The 18,258-nt window shown below is 39.0% G+C and overlaps 1 protein-coding gene across 2 annotated transcripts in view; it reads right to left on the reverse strand.

Annotated features, from left to right (window-relative positions):
* spire1b (spire-type actin nucleation factor 1b) overlaps positions 1-18,258 on the reverse strand; it is a 48,307-nt gene that overhangs the window by 16,145 nt on the left and 13,904 nt on the right. For both annotated transcript variants that reach the window (XM_017695805.2, XM_017695804.2), the window contains exons 3-6: positions 14,162-14,392; positions 7,882-8,007; positions 3,088-3,162; positions 2,626-2,790 (exon numbers count right to left, since the gene is read on the reverse strand). In XM_017695805.2, the coding sequence (XP_017551294.2) occupies positions 2,626-2,790; positions 3,088-3,162; positions 7,882-8,007; positions 14,162-14,392 (597 nt within the window). The remainder of the gene's footprint in view (positions 1-2,625; positions 2,791-3,087; positions 3,163-7,881; positions 8,008-14,161; positions 14,393-18,258) is intronic.

An 18,258-nucleotide genomic window follows, 5' to 3' on the forward strand; every position in this document is an offset into this window, starting at 1 on the left:
TAGCCAAAATGCTACAGTTCCAAACAGAGCAGGCTGGAGAGCACTTTTATTCTCTCAGACATCAGTTTTGTCATCTACACTTGTTTCAATAGAAGAGCAGTTGGTCAGAATCAAGCCTGTACTGTGGTGTGTGGCACTTTTTGGGCCTGCGTTGCCCTGTTTTCAGATCACACAGTACATCTTTATGTATTACCATCCCACACACAGGCTCAGAAAGAAGGTCCGGCTCGATGTTTAGGTCAAAACGCAAAATCAACATTATACGGATGAAGATACAATGACAATAGTAGATAATTCACTCACATCTTAGGAAGACACTCCACCAAGTTTTGACTGAGTTCTCTTTCAGTCATCAGTCATCCACTTGGGGAAGGGAAGTGAAGAACAGTGTGACTAAAAGTTATTCCGCAATTATGTGCAATTACACATTTCCACCAGAGAGGTCTCCAAATCCCTAAATCTTACATAGTACAGCTTTATGTTAGCTGATCAGGCTACACATCCAAATATCACAGAACAGGTTTAATTTCACCTTTCTGTCTCTTCAATGTCAGGTGCTCAACATCAGAAACTTGTGTCGGTGCTATGGTTAGCGAGCATGTTCTGTGGTGAGCAGAGTTCATGCTAGCTAAGCTAATGCTAACAAGCTCTCACTCCTGGTTAACAGCAATATTTAACATTTAGCAACAGTCAGAGAAGCCTTGCATCTGCAATCCCTGGTAATACAGTATAGCGCAGTAACACTGGAGACGGTTTGCAACTATAAAACAAGTGGATGATCTATTTGCAACTACTACTGCAAAGTTTTTACTGCACAAGGAACTGTTTTCTCCTACCTTACTTTACAAAATACAGTCAGACCTTGTACCTCAGTGACCGTCAGGCATTACAGTTGTATGCAGTGTGCGAAATATTCCCATTTTGTCAGGCTACTCCAGCATTGGCTCGCTGCTAAAGGCATAGCAGCGCTGATGCTTCAGTGACAACATGTTTGGTGTAACAGTTCTCCTAGAAGTGCTCTTTTCTAGTTTGGTACTGCACACTTCCACACATTAAATGAGATTATACACATCTCTTCTTCTGACTTTGATTTGGGGAATGAGTAACAGTTCACTCTTTACACCAGTCTCTTATGAAATTGTTAAAGTTTTCAGAGTCACAAATAGTCTATGGCACATTCTAAAGTTTTTCATAGGTATCCTGAGCTTAGTTACAATTGCTTAGCTATGAAGGACCAATTCGGTGAACAAATTTTCTACAGCGCCACCCTAGCTATTTAAGAATACCAAAGATAGAAATTCACTGTGTCACGATTGGCCCCTCCCAGTCCTGTCCATGTGCTCTTTTGTTTTGGTTTAAGTCCTGCTCCCTGTTTGGTTACTCCGCCCCTGATTGTGTTCACCTGTCCCTCATTGTTCCGTGTATTTAAGCCCTGTGTTTGCCCCTTGTGTTTGCCGGTCTTTGTTTGATGTCTCGGTCTCTGTTTGCTGTTTGTCATGTCTGTCCCCCAATCTGTCCGTGTTGGCTATATGAACCCGGACTGTCTCAACTATGACCCTGGATTTGCCCTTAATAAAAGTCGCTTACCTCCGCACATGCGTCCGCCTCATCGCTCCCCGTTACACACTGATTGTGGGTGAAGCAGCTAGACAATGAACTATCTCTGCATCTGTATTTGAGGGAGCTCAGGCAGCATAATGTCAAAATATACACTATATTGCCAAAAGTATTCAGTCACCCATCCAAATCATTGAATTCAGATGTTCCAATCACGTCTATGGCCACAGGTGTATAAAACCAAGCACTCAGGCCTGCAGACTGCTTCTACAAACATTAGTGAAAGAATGGGTCTCTCTCAGGAGCTCAGTGAATTCCAGCGTGGTACCATGATAGGACGCCACCTGTGCAACAAGTCCAGTCGTGAAATTTCCTCACTACTAAATATTCCACGGTCAACTGTCAGTGGTATTATAACAAAGTGGAAGCGACTGAGAACGACAGCAACTCAGTCACAAAGAGGCAGGCCATGTAAAATGAGCGGATGCTGAGGCACATAGTGCACAGAGGTCGGCAACTTTCTGCAGAGTCAATCGCTACAGACCTCCAAACTTCATGTGGCCTTCAGATTAGCTCAAGAACAGCACAGAGAGCTTCATGAGTTTATAGCCCAGATTTGTGGAAAAATGAGTCGACTTTCATTAGAAACAAATGTGAGTTCAGCTTCTTTCATTATAAGGGATTAAAATGACATCACCATCTATTTGACTGGAAAGAAGAGTTACAGCTCTCTTATGACACCCACCTTTTCAATGTAGCTTATGAAATATGAAAGTTATGAAGAATATGATGAAGTGCGTTTTAGGTCTCAAGAAGTTATTTAAGAGGTTATTTCATTTTAATTTTTTATTTGTATAATATCACTGCTAATATAACAACAATGATTTTACATTGAATACATGGAGAAATTTGTCTGTGACTGGTTCATTCGGGACTCATCCAGATTGTTTGTGAACATCACTCCGCCTGATCCACACTGACAGCTTTACAGAGAGGAATCTAAACTGGTTGTTTGTGTGGCCCTTTCTGCAGGCAGTATATATAGCATGTGCGCTCGTGTTGACTTACCATGACCTTGCGCAGTTTGTAGCGTTTGGAGCGGATGTCGTCCATGAGCATTTCGTAGGGTGTGAGCTGGTACTCGATGGGCAGGGGGTTGTACTGGCGTTCCTGCACCTTCTTCAGCTTCACTCCGTTCCTCAAGTCCCTCATCACCTGCACCCAGAATCGTGCCTGAACAGGAGAGAATACAGTCACAAATTTAGAAACAATATTCAAATAATTAATTATTAAAATACATTGCATTGCTGTTGGCTCAAAGGGTGTGGCTAGACTGCTGTAGACTGAATGGGTGGGGCTAAACTGCTGTAGGCTAAATGGGTGGGGTTCAACTGCTGTAGGCTGACTGGGTGGGGCTAAACTTCTGTAGGCTGAATGGGTGGGGCTAAACTGCTGGAGGCTGAATTGGTAGTCATGTAAATATGTAAATGTGATGTCACAACCATGATGCTTATATCAAGAGTTACTCACCCAGTCTGCATTCTGTAACTCATTCAGGTCTCTGGCTGGATCATCAGTCGTATCACCCTCCATCTTCCGTAGGTTCTGGCCAATCAGAGGTGAAATAAAACATTCAATCACAGGCTCAAAATGCATTTTACAACCATCAGTAAAGTTCTAATATTCTAAAAAGTTAACTTTCTGGAGATCCCAGATTTTGTTCAGACCATGATAATATACACAATTTGTCACTTTTTAATATCATCTTGCTGTTATACGCAGATAAGCCTCTATAAATCACTAAATTAACATCCTCACCACATCTTACATGAATTAGATGAGTTTCTATTGTTTTTTTGATGAATTAAGGTATTCATGTAATTCAACATAACTAATTGTAGTCAAAATAATGCAGGCCAATCTTAACCATGTTATTAGTATTTCAGCAATGTGTTTTTTTCATATCACAGTCATAATATGCAGTAATATAACCAAAGTACCATACTGTGATTATATCAAGTTGCATAACACTTGAAAAATGAAGCTTTTAGAAAACCTGCTTGGGTTTGCTTGTATTTACCTTCCGCCCCGGGCTATAATAGAGGCTCTGCAGTGAGTAAAGCTTTCAGTGGCAGTGTTTGATTTTAGAGCCTCTGGTGGCTTTTATAACATACAATCAGAGCAGCTAAACAGCCTCTGCTTTACATCAGGCTTTTGTTACAGCAGAAAATGAAAGAGGCGCAAGGCAGTAACAGAAAACCCCCAACGGGAGAGGACACAAGCGCCTTAACAAGACGAATATGCAGAGTAGGAGAGGACAAACAGATCATGATCAAATTCCATGATCAAATTCCACGTTTTGATGGCTTTTTTTTTTTAAGTGAAAATAAGTTCACACTCCTGAAAATTTTAATGCACAAGTGCTCTGTATTTAACATATTGGGCAAAAATATAAGATGTGGCATGTGCAAAAGAAATTGTGCACTAAAATTTGAAAATTTGCAGTAAAGGCATATGACTGTACAAACCAACACAATATTTTTATCAGTTTTCCACCAGAATTTGTCAAGCATTTTCAGACGTAAAGGTTGAATACAGTATTGTTATAGCCTACACTGCTAATATTCAGTCATTTGTATCTGATACTAAGAGAAAAGTTACAGCACAAATGATATGACTTTTCCTCTGAGGCTAGCCTGATGGCATGTTGCACTGACTAACAGAAGTGGAACCCAATGTGGTCTTATCCTGTTGTAGCCCATCCTCCTCAGGAATTGACATATTGTGCATTCTGAGATGCTTTTCTGCTCGAAACAATGTTACAAAGTGGTCATTGAAGTCTGGCCATTCTCCACCGACCTCTCTCATCAGCAAGGTGTTTCTGTCTGCAGAGCTGAAGCTGTGTGTTGTTTCATTTTGAGTAACTCTAGAGACTGTTGTGCATGAAAATTCCTGGAGATCAGCAATTATAGAAATACTCAAACCAGCCCACGTGGCACCAACAATCATCACAGAGATCATATTTTCCCCCATTATGAATGTTACTTGAAGCTGCTTCCCAACTTTTGGTGAATGATTTTATGAACCAAACTTTCTGCCACATTGATTGGCTGGTTAGATAATTGCATGATTAGGTAGATGTTCCTAATAAAGTGCTTGGCAAGTGTATACACACACATATGTATATGTATATATACACACTATATTTCCAAAAGTATTCAGTCACCCATCCAAATCATTGAATTCAGGTGTTCCAATCACTTCATGGCCACAGGTGTATAAAACCAAGCCCCTAGGCATGCAGACTGCTTCTACAAACATTAGTGAAAGAATGGGTCGCTCTGAGGAGCTCAGTGAATTTCAGCATGGTACCGTGATCAGACGCCACCTGTGTAACAAGCCCAGTGGTGAAATTTCCTTACTAAATATTCCATGGTCAATTGTCAGTGGAATTATAACAAAGTGGGAGCGATAAGGAATGACAGCAACTCAGCCACGAAGTGGTAGGTCACATAAAATGACAGAGCGTGGGTCAGCGGATGCGCAGAGGTCACCAACTTTCTGCAGAGTCAATCGCTACAGACCTCCAAACTTCATGTGGCCTTCAGATTAGCTCAAGAACAGCATAGACAGCTTCATGGAATGGGTATCCATGGCTGATCAGCTGCATCCAAACCTTACATCACCAAGCGCAATGCAAAGCGTCAAATGCAGTGGTGTGTTGGGAATGGCCCCTTCCTGTTCCAACATGACTGCACACCAGTGCACAAAGCAAGGTCCATAAAGACATGGATGAGTGTGTTTGGTGTGGAAGAACTTGACTGGCCTGCATAGTCCTGACCTCAACCTGATAGAACAACTTTGGGATGAATTAGAGCGGAGACTGCGAGCCAGGCCTTCTCGTCCAACATCAGTGTCTGACCTCACAAATGCGCTTCTGGAAGAAGAGTCAAAGATTCCCATAAACACACTCCTAACCCTTCCCAGAAGAGTTGAAGCTGTTATAGCTGCAAAGGGTGGGACGACATCACATTAAACCCTATGGATTAAGAATGGGATCTCACTCAATTTCATATGTGCATGAAGGCAGACGAGTGAATACTTCTGGAAATATAGTGTATATACATACACGTGTGTATACACATGCCGAGCCTGACTGAAAAAAAACGAAAAAGCGGTTTTAGAATTAAGGGCATCATAGAACTCACTCACATTTGGCAGGCTACAAATTCCCCACAAGGAGGCACTATTAACAATCAAACCACTTCTGAGCAGAGCAGAGCTTCTCACCAGTGACACAAAAATGTACTTGAAGTTCTGGTGTCCAACAGCTTTATCAAAACTTTATCAAATTTTATGTCCATTATTTGGCATAAATTGACAAAAAAGTGCAGCAGAAAATATTGGTGTAAAAAGTAAGACATTTTTCTTTCACGTCTACTGGAGTGAAAGCAAAAGTCACAAAAAAATGGAAATACTTTAATAACACACAGACATGAGAGAATGATGCAAAAAAAACTGCTTAAGCACTTAGGTCCACCACTGGTGGGCTCCTGTGGGACTAACACCCACAGTGTCATCCTCAGCAGCATTTCCAGCAGAAAGAGCTTAGCTAAACACCCATAAAATCTTTATTTAGCCTGAATCAGACGGGGTAAGCTTCAGTTACAGCTTACGGATCCCTCTGCCCTTGGTAATAAACTTGAGTGCTATAAGGGGCTGCCTCTTCAAGATGCTAAATTATTTAGAGTTAGAATCAACAACCTCTAGACGATTCCTTTCCTTCTATTTATTAGAATGAGTATAATTAACAACATAATAATTCACTCCATTGTGCACTTTATCTTGTAGAATTAACATCATCCATATGATCAACTGTATGTGATCCATATAGCATGTTGTATGTTATTTTATATGCAAGCCATTCACCATATAACAATAGGACACAGGTGAAGAATGAACTGGAAGGTCTTTATGCCTCATATGTTGTGAACTGTATGTGTCCAGTAGAACAACATCAAGGAGTTTGCCATTAGCTGCTGCCCTTTGGCTGGACTGTACTAAAGCATGGCTGAAACATGTAGCCGTAGGTCATGGAAACATGCTGTATAAGGTCATAGCTCATCCATCCGTGAAGGTCCAGCATGACTCTGAAAAGATGCTTCACCCAAGGCTGAAAGCTAGCGCTGGCTAGTTACTATTATTATCTCATTTGCATAGAGCTATTTGAATCCTGTGAGCTCTCAACTAATATTAGCACGGTTAGCACTCAAGAAGCACTTCGGTGCCAGTCAAAATGAGCACATACTTTACTAAATGTATGTTTTCCATAATCTTAAGATAAAGGTTTATGCCAAACTATTTGCTGAAAACATAATTTCCCACTTGCCCCAGATATAGTCGGTCAGCCAAGGCGAGGTGTTCTTGATTTGGTGCTTTATTTACATTAGCAGTGGAGCTATGAGGCTAACGCTGCTAACAAACACTAAGAGTCAATGGTCACACAAATCCATTCTGTAAATACACCCCCAAAACTCCTCTCAAGCCGCTCCAACCACGTCCAGGTCTTCGTTAAGGTTGTACAGACCTGTCGATGTGGTATATGTACAGTAAAAATGATCAACTATAAAATGTGTCACAACTTTTGGACAGATCACATTTAACCTTTTTTCCCTAAAATGTTAAATTCAGCAAATAAATAGTCATTAAGATTTGCTGAGGTTTGTCCTCAGTTGAGGATGTGTTAACATATTTTCACTTAAAAAAAAGCAAGAAAACACGACAGTTTTGCTGACGACTGTACCTGTTAATCTTTGTCTACAGTGAATCCCCTCAGCTATGTGTTCAGCTATGTGACAAAGTTTTGGTCATTTTTCTAGTTCACATTAAGTCATAAGCCATAAATCAACAAATCTGTGCCACCTAAATGAGGAGCTGGATGTGGTTTAAGTGGTTTGAGACAAGTTTTGAGGATGTATTTACAGAAAACATTTAGGTGACTATTGACTTCTACTGCTTGCTAGCAACATTAGCATTGTAGCACCAGTGCTAAACTGACAAAGCACCAAAACAAGGACGCCGATCCTTGGCTGGTCTTGGCTGCTCAACTACATCTGGCGTACATGGAAAAAAGTGTACGACTGATTTTTTGCCAAACCATTCTTTTAGATGCTTGAAGTTAGTGTGTTTCAATATAAACAGTGAAGCTGGTTTAGACGGTGCTAAGAATGCACAGAGCTGGATGAGCTGAAACAGCTCCGGAATGTCCTGGACAGGTTGTGCATACAAATGCGTGATGTTTTACAGGAGCGCTGTTTTCCTCACTTCTTTAGCACTCCTGATCTTGTCCAGAAAGGTCCGCAGCTCCATGGTCTCAGCGTACAGGGCGCGGCACACAGCCTGGTAGTGGGCAGGAGCGTCCTCTGGCCTCGGAAGGTGAGACGTGCACAACTACAGAGAAAACACAAAAACAGGCTTTTTATCAGTTATCCTGTTTCATGTTTCATATTTAAGGGTCAATATGCAAATTCACACTTCAGTTACTCACTACACAACTTCCGAATTACTTTCACAGTAGTTCCTGAATAGCTCATAGAAGATTATGAATGATTCATAGGAGATGATTAATAATTTATAGTAGATACATTATGAATAATTTGAAGTAGTTACTGAGTAAATTACAGTACATACTAGTGGTGGGAATCTCTGGGCACCTCATGATTCGATTCGATTATGGTTCAGAGGCTGTAAACGATTATCAGTGCATCTTGATGCATCTTTTTTACTATATAGGATTTCTTGTTTTCTCACTGTGCGACGACTTTGTACTTTTAATTTACTTCCAATATCTTTTATTAATAAAACAAACAGAAGTGTTGTGGTTAGTGAACTGGAAGACTCATTCACTGCTCTTGTTTGGAGCACATTAGACGCTGCTGTCACTCACCTGTGCTAAAATGTTACGGCTGCATAAGATCCTGTGTCAGGCGGTGTCCACGCAGCACACGTTACAGCTATCCTACTCGTTTAATTCAGTGATTCTATAACTTCAGTTTTGGTCTCGTTTACATTTTTTTTTTTTTTTGGTCTCATTTACCGCATTTAGCAGACGCTCTTATCCAGAGTGACTTACAAAAAGTGCTTGGTTTATCTAGAGAACTTATCATTGCTAGCTACAAATAGGTTAGAGAGAAAGCCAGTCCTCAGATACTGCTAGAAGCAAAAGCCCATGTTGATACCACAGAGAAAAAGGAACAGAATTAAACACAGCACAGTGCAATACATTTCACTGCTGTAGATCGTGGAGATCGCGGAGTCAGTGAAATATCTTTGAGGCGGGTCACTGTATCTCGGTGTCAAAGCAAGCAACATCGCACAAAAACCCTGGTTCTAAATGACGATTGAGCACAGACACAAATCCTTGGCAATAAAAGCTGTGATAGAGTTTGTCGTTTGTTTCTGAATTGTGTGGAAGCTTAGACTCCGCTTGTTTGACGGTCCTCTGGTTGGCAGCAAATTCTGCTAACTCACCACCATATAACCCTGAAGGCTGGCATTCAGACTGCACGTCACAGAGCAACGGCATCTTGTCAAACTAGTAATGTTACGCAACAGCAAAGAGAGATTTAAGACGAACATTTGGAGTTATTTACATTTATGAGCACTGCAGTTTGATACGCTAAATCTGTATCAAGAGACTGTCAAACACTAAAAAGTTGCAAAGATGAAGTCGATTTTTCCCGTTCCACCTTAAATGGTGCCCCATTTACATTCTGGTGCCTTGGGCAGAATTTAAGGTGGAACGGGAAACTTTGAACAAAAAGCTGCAGAATCAGAAGCGACTTCAGCCTCGTAAAACGGTCGAACGTTGAGAGACGTTTTACAAGAAACTTCTACTTTTAAGGAAACGTTTCCTATCGGAGACGGGAGGAAAGTGTCTGTAGCTAAAGTTTAAAGCAGAGCAATGTGAGTCTGTGCTTTTGTTCATATTTTTTAACCTATACTATATTGGGCATTAAATGTTGCGGCTCCCAAGGTGGTTTGATTTTTGTTGAAAGGATAAAATGCAGTGGGTACCGGTCGGATTTCTCACTCATCCATGTGTGTTTTTGTTATGTGCCACCACAGATGGTCCAAACGCTGCACTTATGTTATAAATTAAATATTTTTAAAATCGATTTTTGACATTTTTATGAATTGATTCAGAATCATCCATCGCAATGCATCCAAGAATTGATTTTTTCCCCCACCACTAGTACATACTATATAACTTATATAGTTATAGTAAATATTGAATAATTCATAGAAAGAAATCATAGTACATACTGAATAATTTCCTGAAGTTACTGTAGTTCCTAAATGATTTATAGCAAATTACTGAATCAGGTGGTGAAGTTCATGAATAATTCATATCAGTTACTAAATAACTCCTAGTAGGTGCTAAAAATCTGTAAAATCAATATATACTGAATATTTAACGTTATTTGCAAAGTCACTATAACTGGTGAAAGGGCTCATTTGCATATCCCAGCCTTCTGTACCTATATCAATATTGCATAGGTCAAGATTGTGCATGATAACAGATAATAAACAATACATATTGTGCAGCTCTAGTAAAAATGATCATGTATAAAATAAATGCAGCTTAAAATACGAAAATATGGCAAGCAGTCACAAATTATTCCCATTTTGAGCAAGTTCTCTAATAGCCATGATGATGTTTACACTACAGTGAAGTTACTTCAGCTATATACAAACACTGGCAGTAGAATGGGTTTCCATGAGCAGCTACATACAACCGCAAGATCAAAATCCACAATACCAAGCGCTGGGGGCAAAAACTCCCACCGACACTCTCCAAAATCTTGTAGAAACCTTCTTAGAAGAGTGGAAGCTGTTAGAGCTGCAAAAGGGGACCAACTCCATATTAATGCCTATGGACTTAGAATGAAATTCATAGATGCTCCTGTAGGAGTAATGTGTAGGTGTCCCAATACTTTTGTCCACATAGTGTGTACATACACACACACACACACACACACACACACACACACACACACACACACACACACACATATGTACTGTACACCGCTCATTTTGTTGGCATGTGAGTATCCTAGTCCTAGTTAGTGCTGAATGGACAGACGGTCTAGTGAGTCACTCTCTGCTTGATTCTGTAGGATGCCAGCCTGTGCATTTGTTACTCTATCAGCAAAACAGCACAGCATAAAACACCCGTTTAATTCCAGATAAACTCACACAGTCTCTTCTAGGAAACTGACATTTAATCCTCAGAAGCCTCACCAGAAATAACAAAATCTTGCTCTCATATTATACGTGTTGTTCCTAATCTATAGGTCATTAAATCCAGCAGAGAAATTGTGTGGAAAGTACAGATTTTGACCTTATCCAAACCACGTTTGTGCTTGTGGGTAGAAAAGGAGACAACCTGTTTACCTTATTATCTTGCAAAATGCAAGTTGAATTACACATTTATTTCCTTCAGTAGCACTGATGGAACAAGTTCTGATGGAAATGTGTCTAGATGCCAGCAAATGCCTTCACAGATGTGCAAGTTTATGGGCCAGTTTTCAGCCTTGCTTCTATCATCTTTTGAAGATATTATGCACTGTAGAGGGCGAAACACCTAAAATCCTTGCAAACTCATTTTGAGCAATGTTGTTCTTAAACTGTTGGAGTATTTGCTGGTGCATTTTTGGCACAGTGGTGACCCCCACCCTTTTCTGAATGCTCCTTTTATACCATGATTGCATCACCTGTTTAAGATTTTAAGATTTCATTACGTTCCCAGTCTTAGACGGCCCCATCCCACCTTTTTTGGAATGTGTTGCAGGCATCAATTTCAGTATAATAACATCATTGCTGTCTTAAAAAAGCCATTTTTTTTGTATCATTTGAGCACAGCAGCTCTCCTTTATATGATGAATTAACAAATAGAAATGCTCCAAAATCTCTTTAATTTACATTAAAAGTAAAGAATATTTTTTGGACTGCAACAATATATTTACACAAAAAAAAGCTGATAAGTTGTTTTCGTCTATATACATGTCAAAGTGGAATTACAAAGTTCAGCTTTCCGTCTTTGGAACTGAGATTTGTACCAAAGTCCCCCGTGTACGTACTTGTAGACACTGATATAGACTGAGGGACAGTAAGATGGCGTGATGGTGAGTGTGTGCGCTGAGACAGGAGCTTAAAACACATCTCATCAGCGCTTTTACTCCCAATTGCCTGCGCTGGGAGACTCCAGCAGCGTCATGCTTTTTCATGGGCAGAGATTATGTAATATACATACAGTACAGCTAAAGGCCCTGACAGTCCAGCCAGAGCAAAAACTCAGTGCTCAGTGTGGGTATGTGTGTCACTCACACAGCCTTAGCTACCTGCCTATACAAAATTATATGAATATAATTTAATGTCTATTCAATTGCCCTTTTTTAAAGACTTCTTAATCAGTAATTACATGGAAAGCTATGCAAACTGGTTGAGTTATTCTTCAGTTAGTGAAGTAAAGAATCAAAGTCTGCCACTGGCGGTTCCTTCCTATTTAACCGTTGCAAAATGCATAGTTGAATTTTACCCTTTATAACTTCAGAAGGGTTTAAGCTACAGACATGATACACATATCAGAACACTCAGCAGACCCACCTAACTGGTTCGTGTGACGTCAGCTTCAGTGAGTAATTCGGTTCAGAAAATCACCCAAAATCCTAAGATCATTGCTCTACTTTTAGACCTCATATTCCAACAAAGGGCTAAAACAGCAATATGATTCACACATCAGATCACTCATCAGACTCTGCCACGCAATGCAGAGTGATTTCATCCACCTGTGACCATCCATCGGTCAGCAATCTAACTCCAAAATCACCCTCAACCCACTCGCTACTTATATTACATCTTTGCTTTTAGCCTTCATATTACAAAGGGTTAAAAACAGTGACATGATTCACACACCAGAACACTCAGAGCAACCTGCCCCGACTAACCAGAGTGACACAAACCAGCTCTAACATCACACAACACAGAAATACAGCACAACACACAGCCGGATCACTGTAAAACCTGCTATTAGCTCTGCTTTAGCCTTTATATGGAAACAAAAGGGTTAAAACAGAGATGCAATTCACACACCATGTTGGCCATCAGGGCTTACCCTGCGTGTCCACTCCAGACTAACAAAGTCTGAAAAGTTATCACTTGTTTGCAAGATCTCTGTAAGCAAGAATGCACAAAATTTTGCAGGTGCTTGATCAAAAATTGATCAAAAACACAAAACCTTGTATCTCCTTTTTTAGTTGTTTTTCAGTTTTTGACATCATTTGAAAACAGCTGGTGCCCTTCGCATTGTGTGCAAGTTTAATGATCAGGTTTTGTTCCAACAGCAGCGATACGTCGATATATAAACTGTGATATATTAAGTCATGATTCCAAAATATTGATTCTGAACTTCTGAATGCTAGTGTGACATCGTGTTAAGTGTTTTGCTACGGAGCCCCGTAGGTGACATCCTGTGGAAATAAAAATAATGTGTGGTCATGCTTTATTAATGTGAGGGAACAAGATTCTAATGCCTTGCCACGACATAGTAAGGCATGGGAATGAGATGATTATGTCATGGCCATGACTTAGCAAGGCGTGGGAACGAGATCACGGTTTACTAAATCGTGGCCACACATTAGGATCTTGTTCCCACGCTTTACTAAACCGTGGCCGTGCATTATTTTTATTTCTACAGGACGTCACCAGCGGGGCTCCATATTTTGCTGAGCTGGGTGGGATAAAATCCCCTTACTGTAAATATAGACGGATGATTTTTTTTTTTTCTTTTTAAAAAAAAAATTATTACTAATTTTGCAGGTGCTAGGTAAATTTTTGATCAAAACATTTGCCAAATTCTTAAAGATATCAAAATTCTATTAGCATTTACATGTCAAATAATTGCACATCTGAGTAGCCCAGGGTCCTCTGAAAATAACAACATAAGGCATGTATGACTGTCTCATGTCAATACTTTGTAACTACCATTCTAATTTACTCAAATACCAAACAATTACACCCAATTACCCAAGGATCCCAATAGTAAAACCTTAAAAATCGCAGCCCAAGTTCAACATGTGATCATCACAACACCCACCTTTAACAACAGCTTTGAGGTGTATTGCATGCAAAGAAGCACTGGACAATAAAATCGCAGTGTTTGGTTAGAAACACAGTAAAAACTCACTGTAACAGATTAAAGCAGCTTGTGCTTCATTAAAGCGATAGTATGAAGTGAAAGTCTGCCCACTGGTGGCTCCCGGCTATTTAACCCTTGGGACTTTGAGTCTTCAAAACTTCAGAACTATTTAAGCTACAAATGGCGGACATATCAGAACGCTCAGCAGACCCGACCTAAACTAGCTAGCATGACATCCCTGAGCGGTGACGTCAGCATCAGTGAGTAATTTGGCTCAGAAAATGCAAAGAAGCACTGGACAATAAAATCGCAGTGTTTGGTTAGAAACACAGTAAAAACTCACTGTAATAGATTTAAACTGCTTGTGCTTCATTAAAGCCACGGTAAAACGCTGTGACAGGTTACCTTGAGGACGTCCCGGTAGCGGCGGATCCCACTGCTGGAGCCCCGCCCTTCCTCCTCCTCTTCCTCAGTGGCCTCATAGCCTTCGTCAGGGCAGGGGTCAGCGTCCAAGCCGGCCGTGTTAGTCATCAGGTCGATGAGCTGCTCCAGCGGTGGGCTCAGCTCACGCTCCTCATTCTCCTTTAGACCGAAGTCCAGAGCTTTATAGATCATAATGCCCAGAGATTCAATCACCTGTTCAACACAGAAAAACATGTCCTGTTATTCACGTCACAAATAATAATTATTGTTATTAGTATTAACCAAAAAATACAGAGGTGGAATTATATTAAAGGGATGGTTTGGCCAAAAAGCACACTCCTGGGGGCCAAACCCAAAATATACCCGTTTTTACTGATGCTTTTGGCTGGTCCAAGTCCAGATTTAGACCAGATTGGTCTCAAATTAAACACAAACTAGCTTGGCGATGCTTTTCAGCTGTATGAAGCCACCGATGCTGAGTGGATCAATATTGAGATTCTTCTGTAAAAGGCTGCAAATTTACAAGACTTCAACATTTAAAGGAACCAAAGGGAAAAGCTCTCCCACACTGTCCTACTGCAGCTCTATGTTTAATGGTTTGTTATTAGAACCATTAAAACCTTAATGTTTTGTGATTTTGGGCCCACTTTGTTGCACAGGAAAGCTTTTACCCCACCAATTAGTACCAGGCTAACTGTATGTCTAAAACATCAAACATTTGCCCCAAACCATGTGGAGTTGTTTCATTAGAATAAGCGTTACAGTGGAATATGAACCCAAATACACAATCATTATATCACTGCTGTTGGAACAAAACCTTCTATCTCCATTTTTGTTGATTTTCAGTTTTTGACATATTTCAAAAATGCCTGTTGTCCTTTACATTATGTGTAAATTTTATGATGAACGGACCAAAAGAAACGGCACAAAATGACTTGGAAAATTCTGGTTCCACTGACTTGCATTAAAACTCAAGTATTTTTCCTTCTTCTGTAAAATGACCATTTTGGCAATACAAGATTTTCTTCCAACAGCAGCGATATGCAACATTATGCAAAGTCAATAGTCTGCAATATTACTGTTATTTTTTTTTAGTACTAACTAATACAGATTGAGATATGCTAAACAATGGAAGATGCTTTAAATGGCCCTGAATTTTATTATGCCCTTCTATAATCTAAGAATAGTCCGTTTGCATTAAAGTCCCTGTAGTTACTGAATAATAAGCCTGACATTTTAAGAGATTCATTTTTGGGGGAACATCTAAAAGTCATTAAATGATAAATCATTTATTGTATTTATTTATTTATAATAATTTCTTCCCAAGTTAGGGACCTGAAGTCACATTTCAAATACAAAGCATTCTGGATATCTGTTTTATTTGAACTTTGTTGCTTATAACTTATACCATAAGTTATAATTTACTGTAAAAATTTCTTCTTTTTTCCAGCTTCCTGCTTAATATTTAGAAACTGTGAAGCTGCAGAGTACAAGCATCATAATAGAATCACTTTATATATATATATCGCTGCTGTCGGAACAAAACCTTGTATTGTTTTTCAGTTTTTTTGTTGTCCTGTATATTGTGTGTAAATTTCATGACAAATGGACCAAAAAAATGGCTGAAAATTAAATGGGAAAAAGTCTGGCTTCCATTGATTTACACTGAAAGTAAAGTATGTTTTTACCTTCTCCATATCTCCCATTTTGGATGATTTTTTGTGAGAGTGGTTGGGATAGTGTAGTGGTTAACACCTCTGCCTTCTACACTGTAGACTGGGGTTCAATCCCCACCTGGGCAAACACCCTACACTATACCAATAAGAATCCTTGGGCAAGACTCCTAACACCGCCTTGGCCTACCTATGTAAAATGATCAAATTGTAAGTCGCTCTGGATAAGAACATCAGCCAAAATGCCATAAATGTTCCGACAGCAGTGATATGTCGATATATAAGCAGTGATATATAAAGTCATGATTCCGAACTTCTGAATGCTAGTGTGACATCACAAAATAAGTAAATAAATACATTTTAAAAAATAATTTCCTATGTTGTTTACTGTGAACATAATTTAAGTGTTTTGCTGAGCTGGGTGGGCTAAAATCCCCTTAGTGTAAATGTAGACAGAGGATTTTTTTTTCTTGCAGCTCCATAAGGTTAAAGTTAGTGCAGTTCTGGACACCAAAAAAAACAAAGCAGGTGGAGACACAGAAAACAAGGAACAACTAAAACAAAAAAACCATTAGATGACACAACCTTGACAGAACAAGACAGGGCAGCGAGTGTCTTTAGATCAGAAGTGACGCCTCAGGAAAACAAATGAAAGACTGTGACGGGAGAAAGGCCGAGCAGATGAGGACAGAGCAGGGGTCCAATTGTTTTGTCTGCGTCTCTAATCTGTCTGTGAATATCAGTCAGACGGTGAAGGAAACTGGGCTTTGGATTTCAACATGACTAAATCTCCCACTCTGCGGTCAGTTCAGCTGCTTTATTGTGGAAAAATGTCACACATGCAGAGGATTCAGCATCTCCTTCTGCTGTGTCTGGACTCTACTGACCCCTCCTTCATATCTGCCTATGATCACATCTTTGCCTCAAACCATGTACAGTGGTTTAGTAGCTCTAAAGCACTTCAGACTATCGGTCTTCATTTCCTCACTGTCATTATTACAAAACCTGCATAGAAGTTTCACAATTTCCGAATAATTTATAGCAGTTATTGAATAATTTATAACATCAATTTAATAAGTTATAGTAGCTACTTAACAATGAATAATTTATAACAATGTATATATATACATATACACAAACATTTACATTATTGAACAATTACTAATAATCCATAGTAGTTACTCAATAATAATTTATGTTGTTTACTAAATAACTTATAATTAATGAATAATTTAAAGGAGTATATATATATGCATAAGGGTATAAACATTTATAGTAGTTACTGAAAATACATAATCAATATTGAACAATTACTAATAATCCACAGTAGTTACTCAATAATTTATAATACTTACTGAATAATTTATAGTAGGTAATGAATAAGATTTTTTAAATGTCAAAATTACAACAAGTGTATTAGTTTCATAGTGTCTGTATAATTTATAATAGTTACTGAATATTTTTAGTAGTTAATGAACAATTTATAGCAGGTAATACTTCATATAAGTTATTGAAAATATACATAGTACTGAACAATTGAAGGTAATTACTGAAGCATTTATAAGTGATGGAACAATTTATAATACTTATAATAATTTATACTATATCTACTGAAAGCACACGATCAACATTAAACATTTACTGAATAATTTATACTAGGTATCACATAATTTATAATAATAGCGACTGAATAATTCATAGTGGTTTATGAATAATTTATAATAATTACTGGAATTGCATTATTAATATTACAGAACTACAAAATATAGTTATACATTAAGTAGTTATTTAATATTAATAATTAATATTATAAAGAGAAAGAGAGACAATAATTAATAATAAATAGCAGTTACTGAATAATTCATGCTAGCTACTGAATATGTATACTAGTTACTGAAAGTACATAATCATTACTGAACAATTACTGAATAACTCGGATTAGATAGTGAATGATTTATAGCAGTTACTAGATAACTTAATTCATAATAGATACTGAATAGTTGTCTAATAATTCATAGCAGATACTGCATAATCAATCGTTACTGAAAAAATACTAGAAGTTACTGAGTAACTCATAGTAAATGCTGACGGTTTTCCACACTGCTTCTGTCTTTCCGTGTGGAGCCCATTTCTCTCTTCTGGATTTTTCCATCTACCCTGCCTGCTGTCTTAGCATCAAAGCCATGATCAGTTTTCAGACATGCCAGCCTTGTCACCATGGCAACCACAGTATGGTCACACATGCAGGAGGCGAAAAGCTTGATTTGGAGTCGGAGGAGGGGGCTTCATCTGTGCTCCCTTACATAGCACAACCATCAGGCTAGTTAGCCTGAGTAATAAAGGCCACTTTGTCTCCATGGGTCACTCTTTGAAGTCATGAAGACCCCAACAGACGAGGGGGCAGAG

This window comes from Pygocentrus nattereri, chromosome 24 (assembly GCF_015220715.1).
Source record: "Pygocentrus nattereri isolate fPygNat1 chromosome 24, fPygNat1.pri, whole genome shotgun sequence".
Taxonomy (NCBI): domain Eukaryota; kingdom Metazoa; phylum Chordata; class Actinopteri; order Characiformes; family Serrasalmidae; genus Pygocentrus; species Pygocentrus nattereri.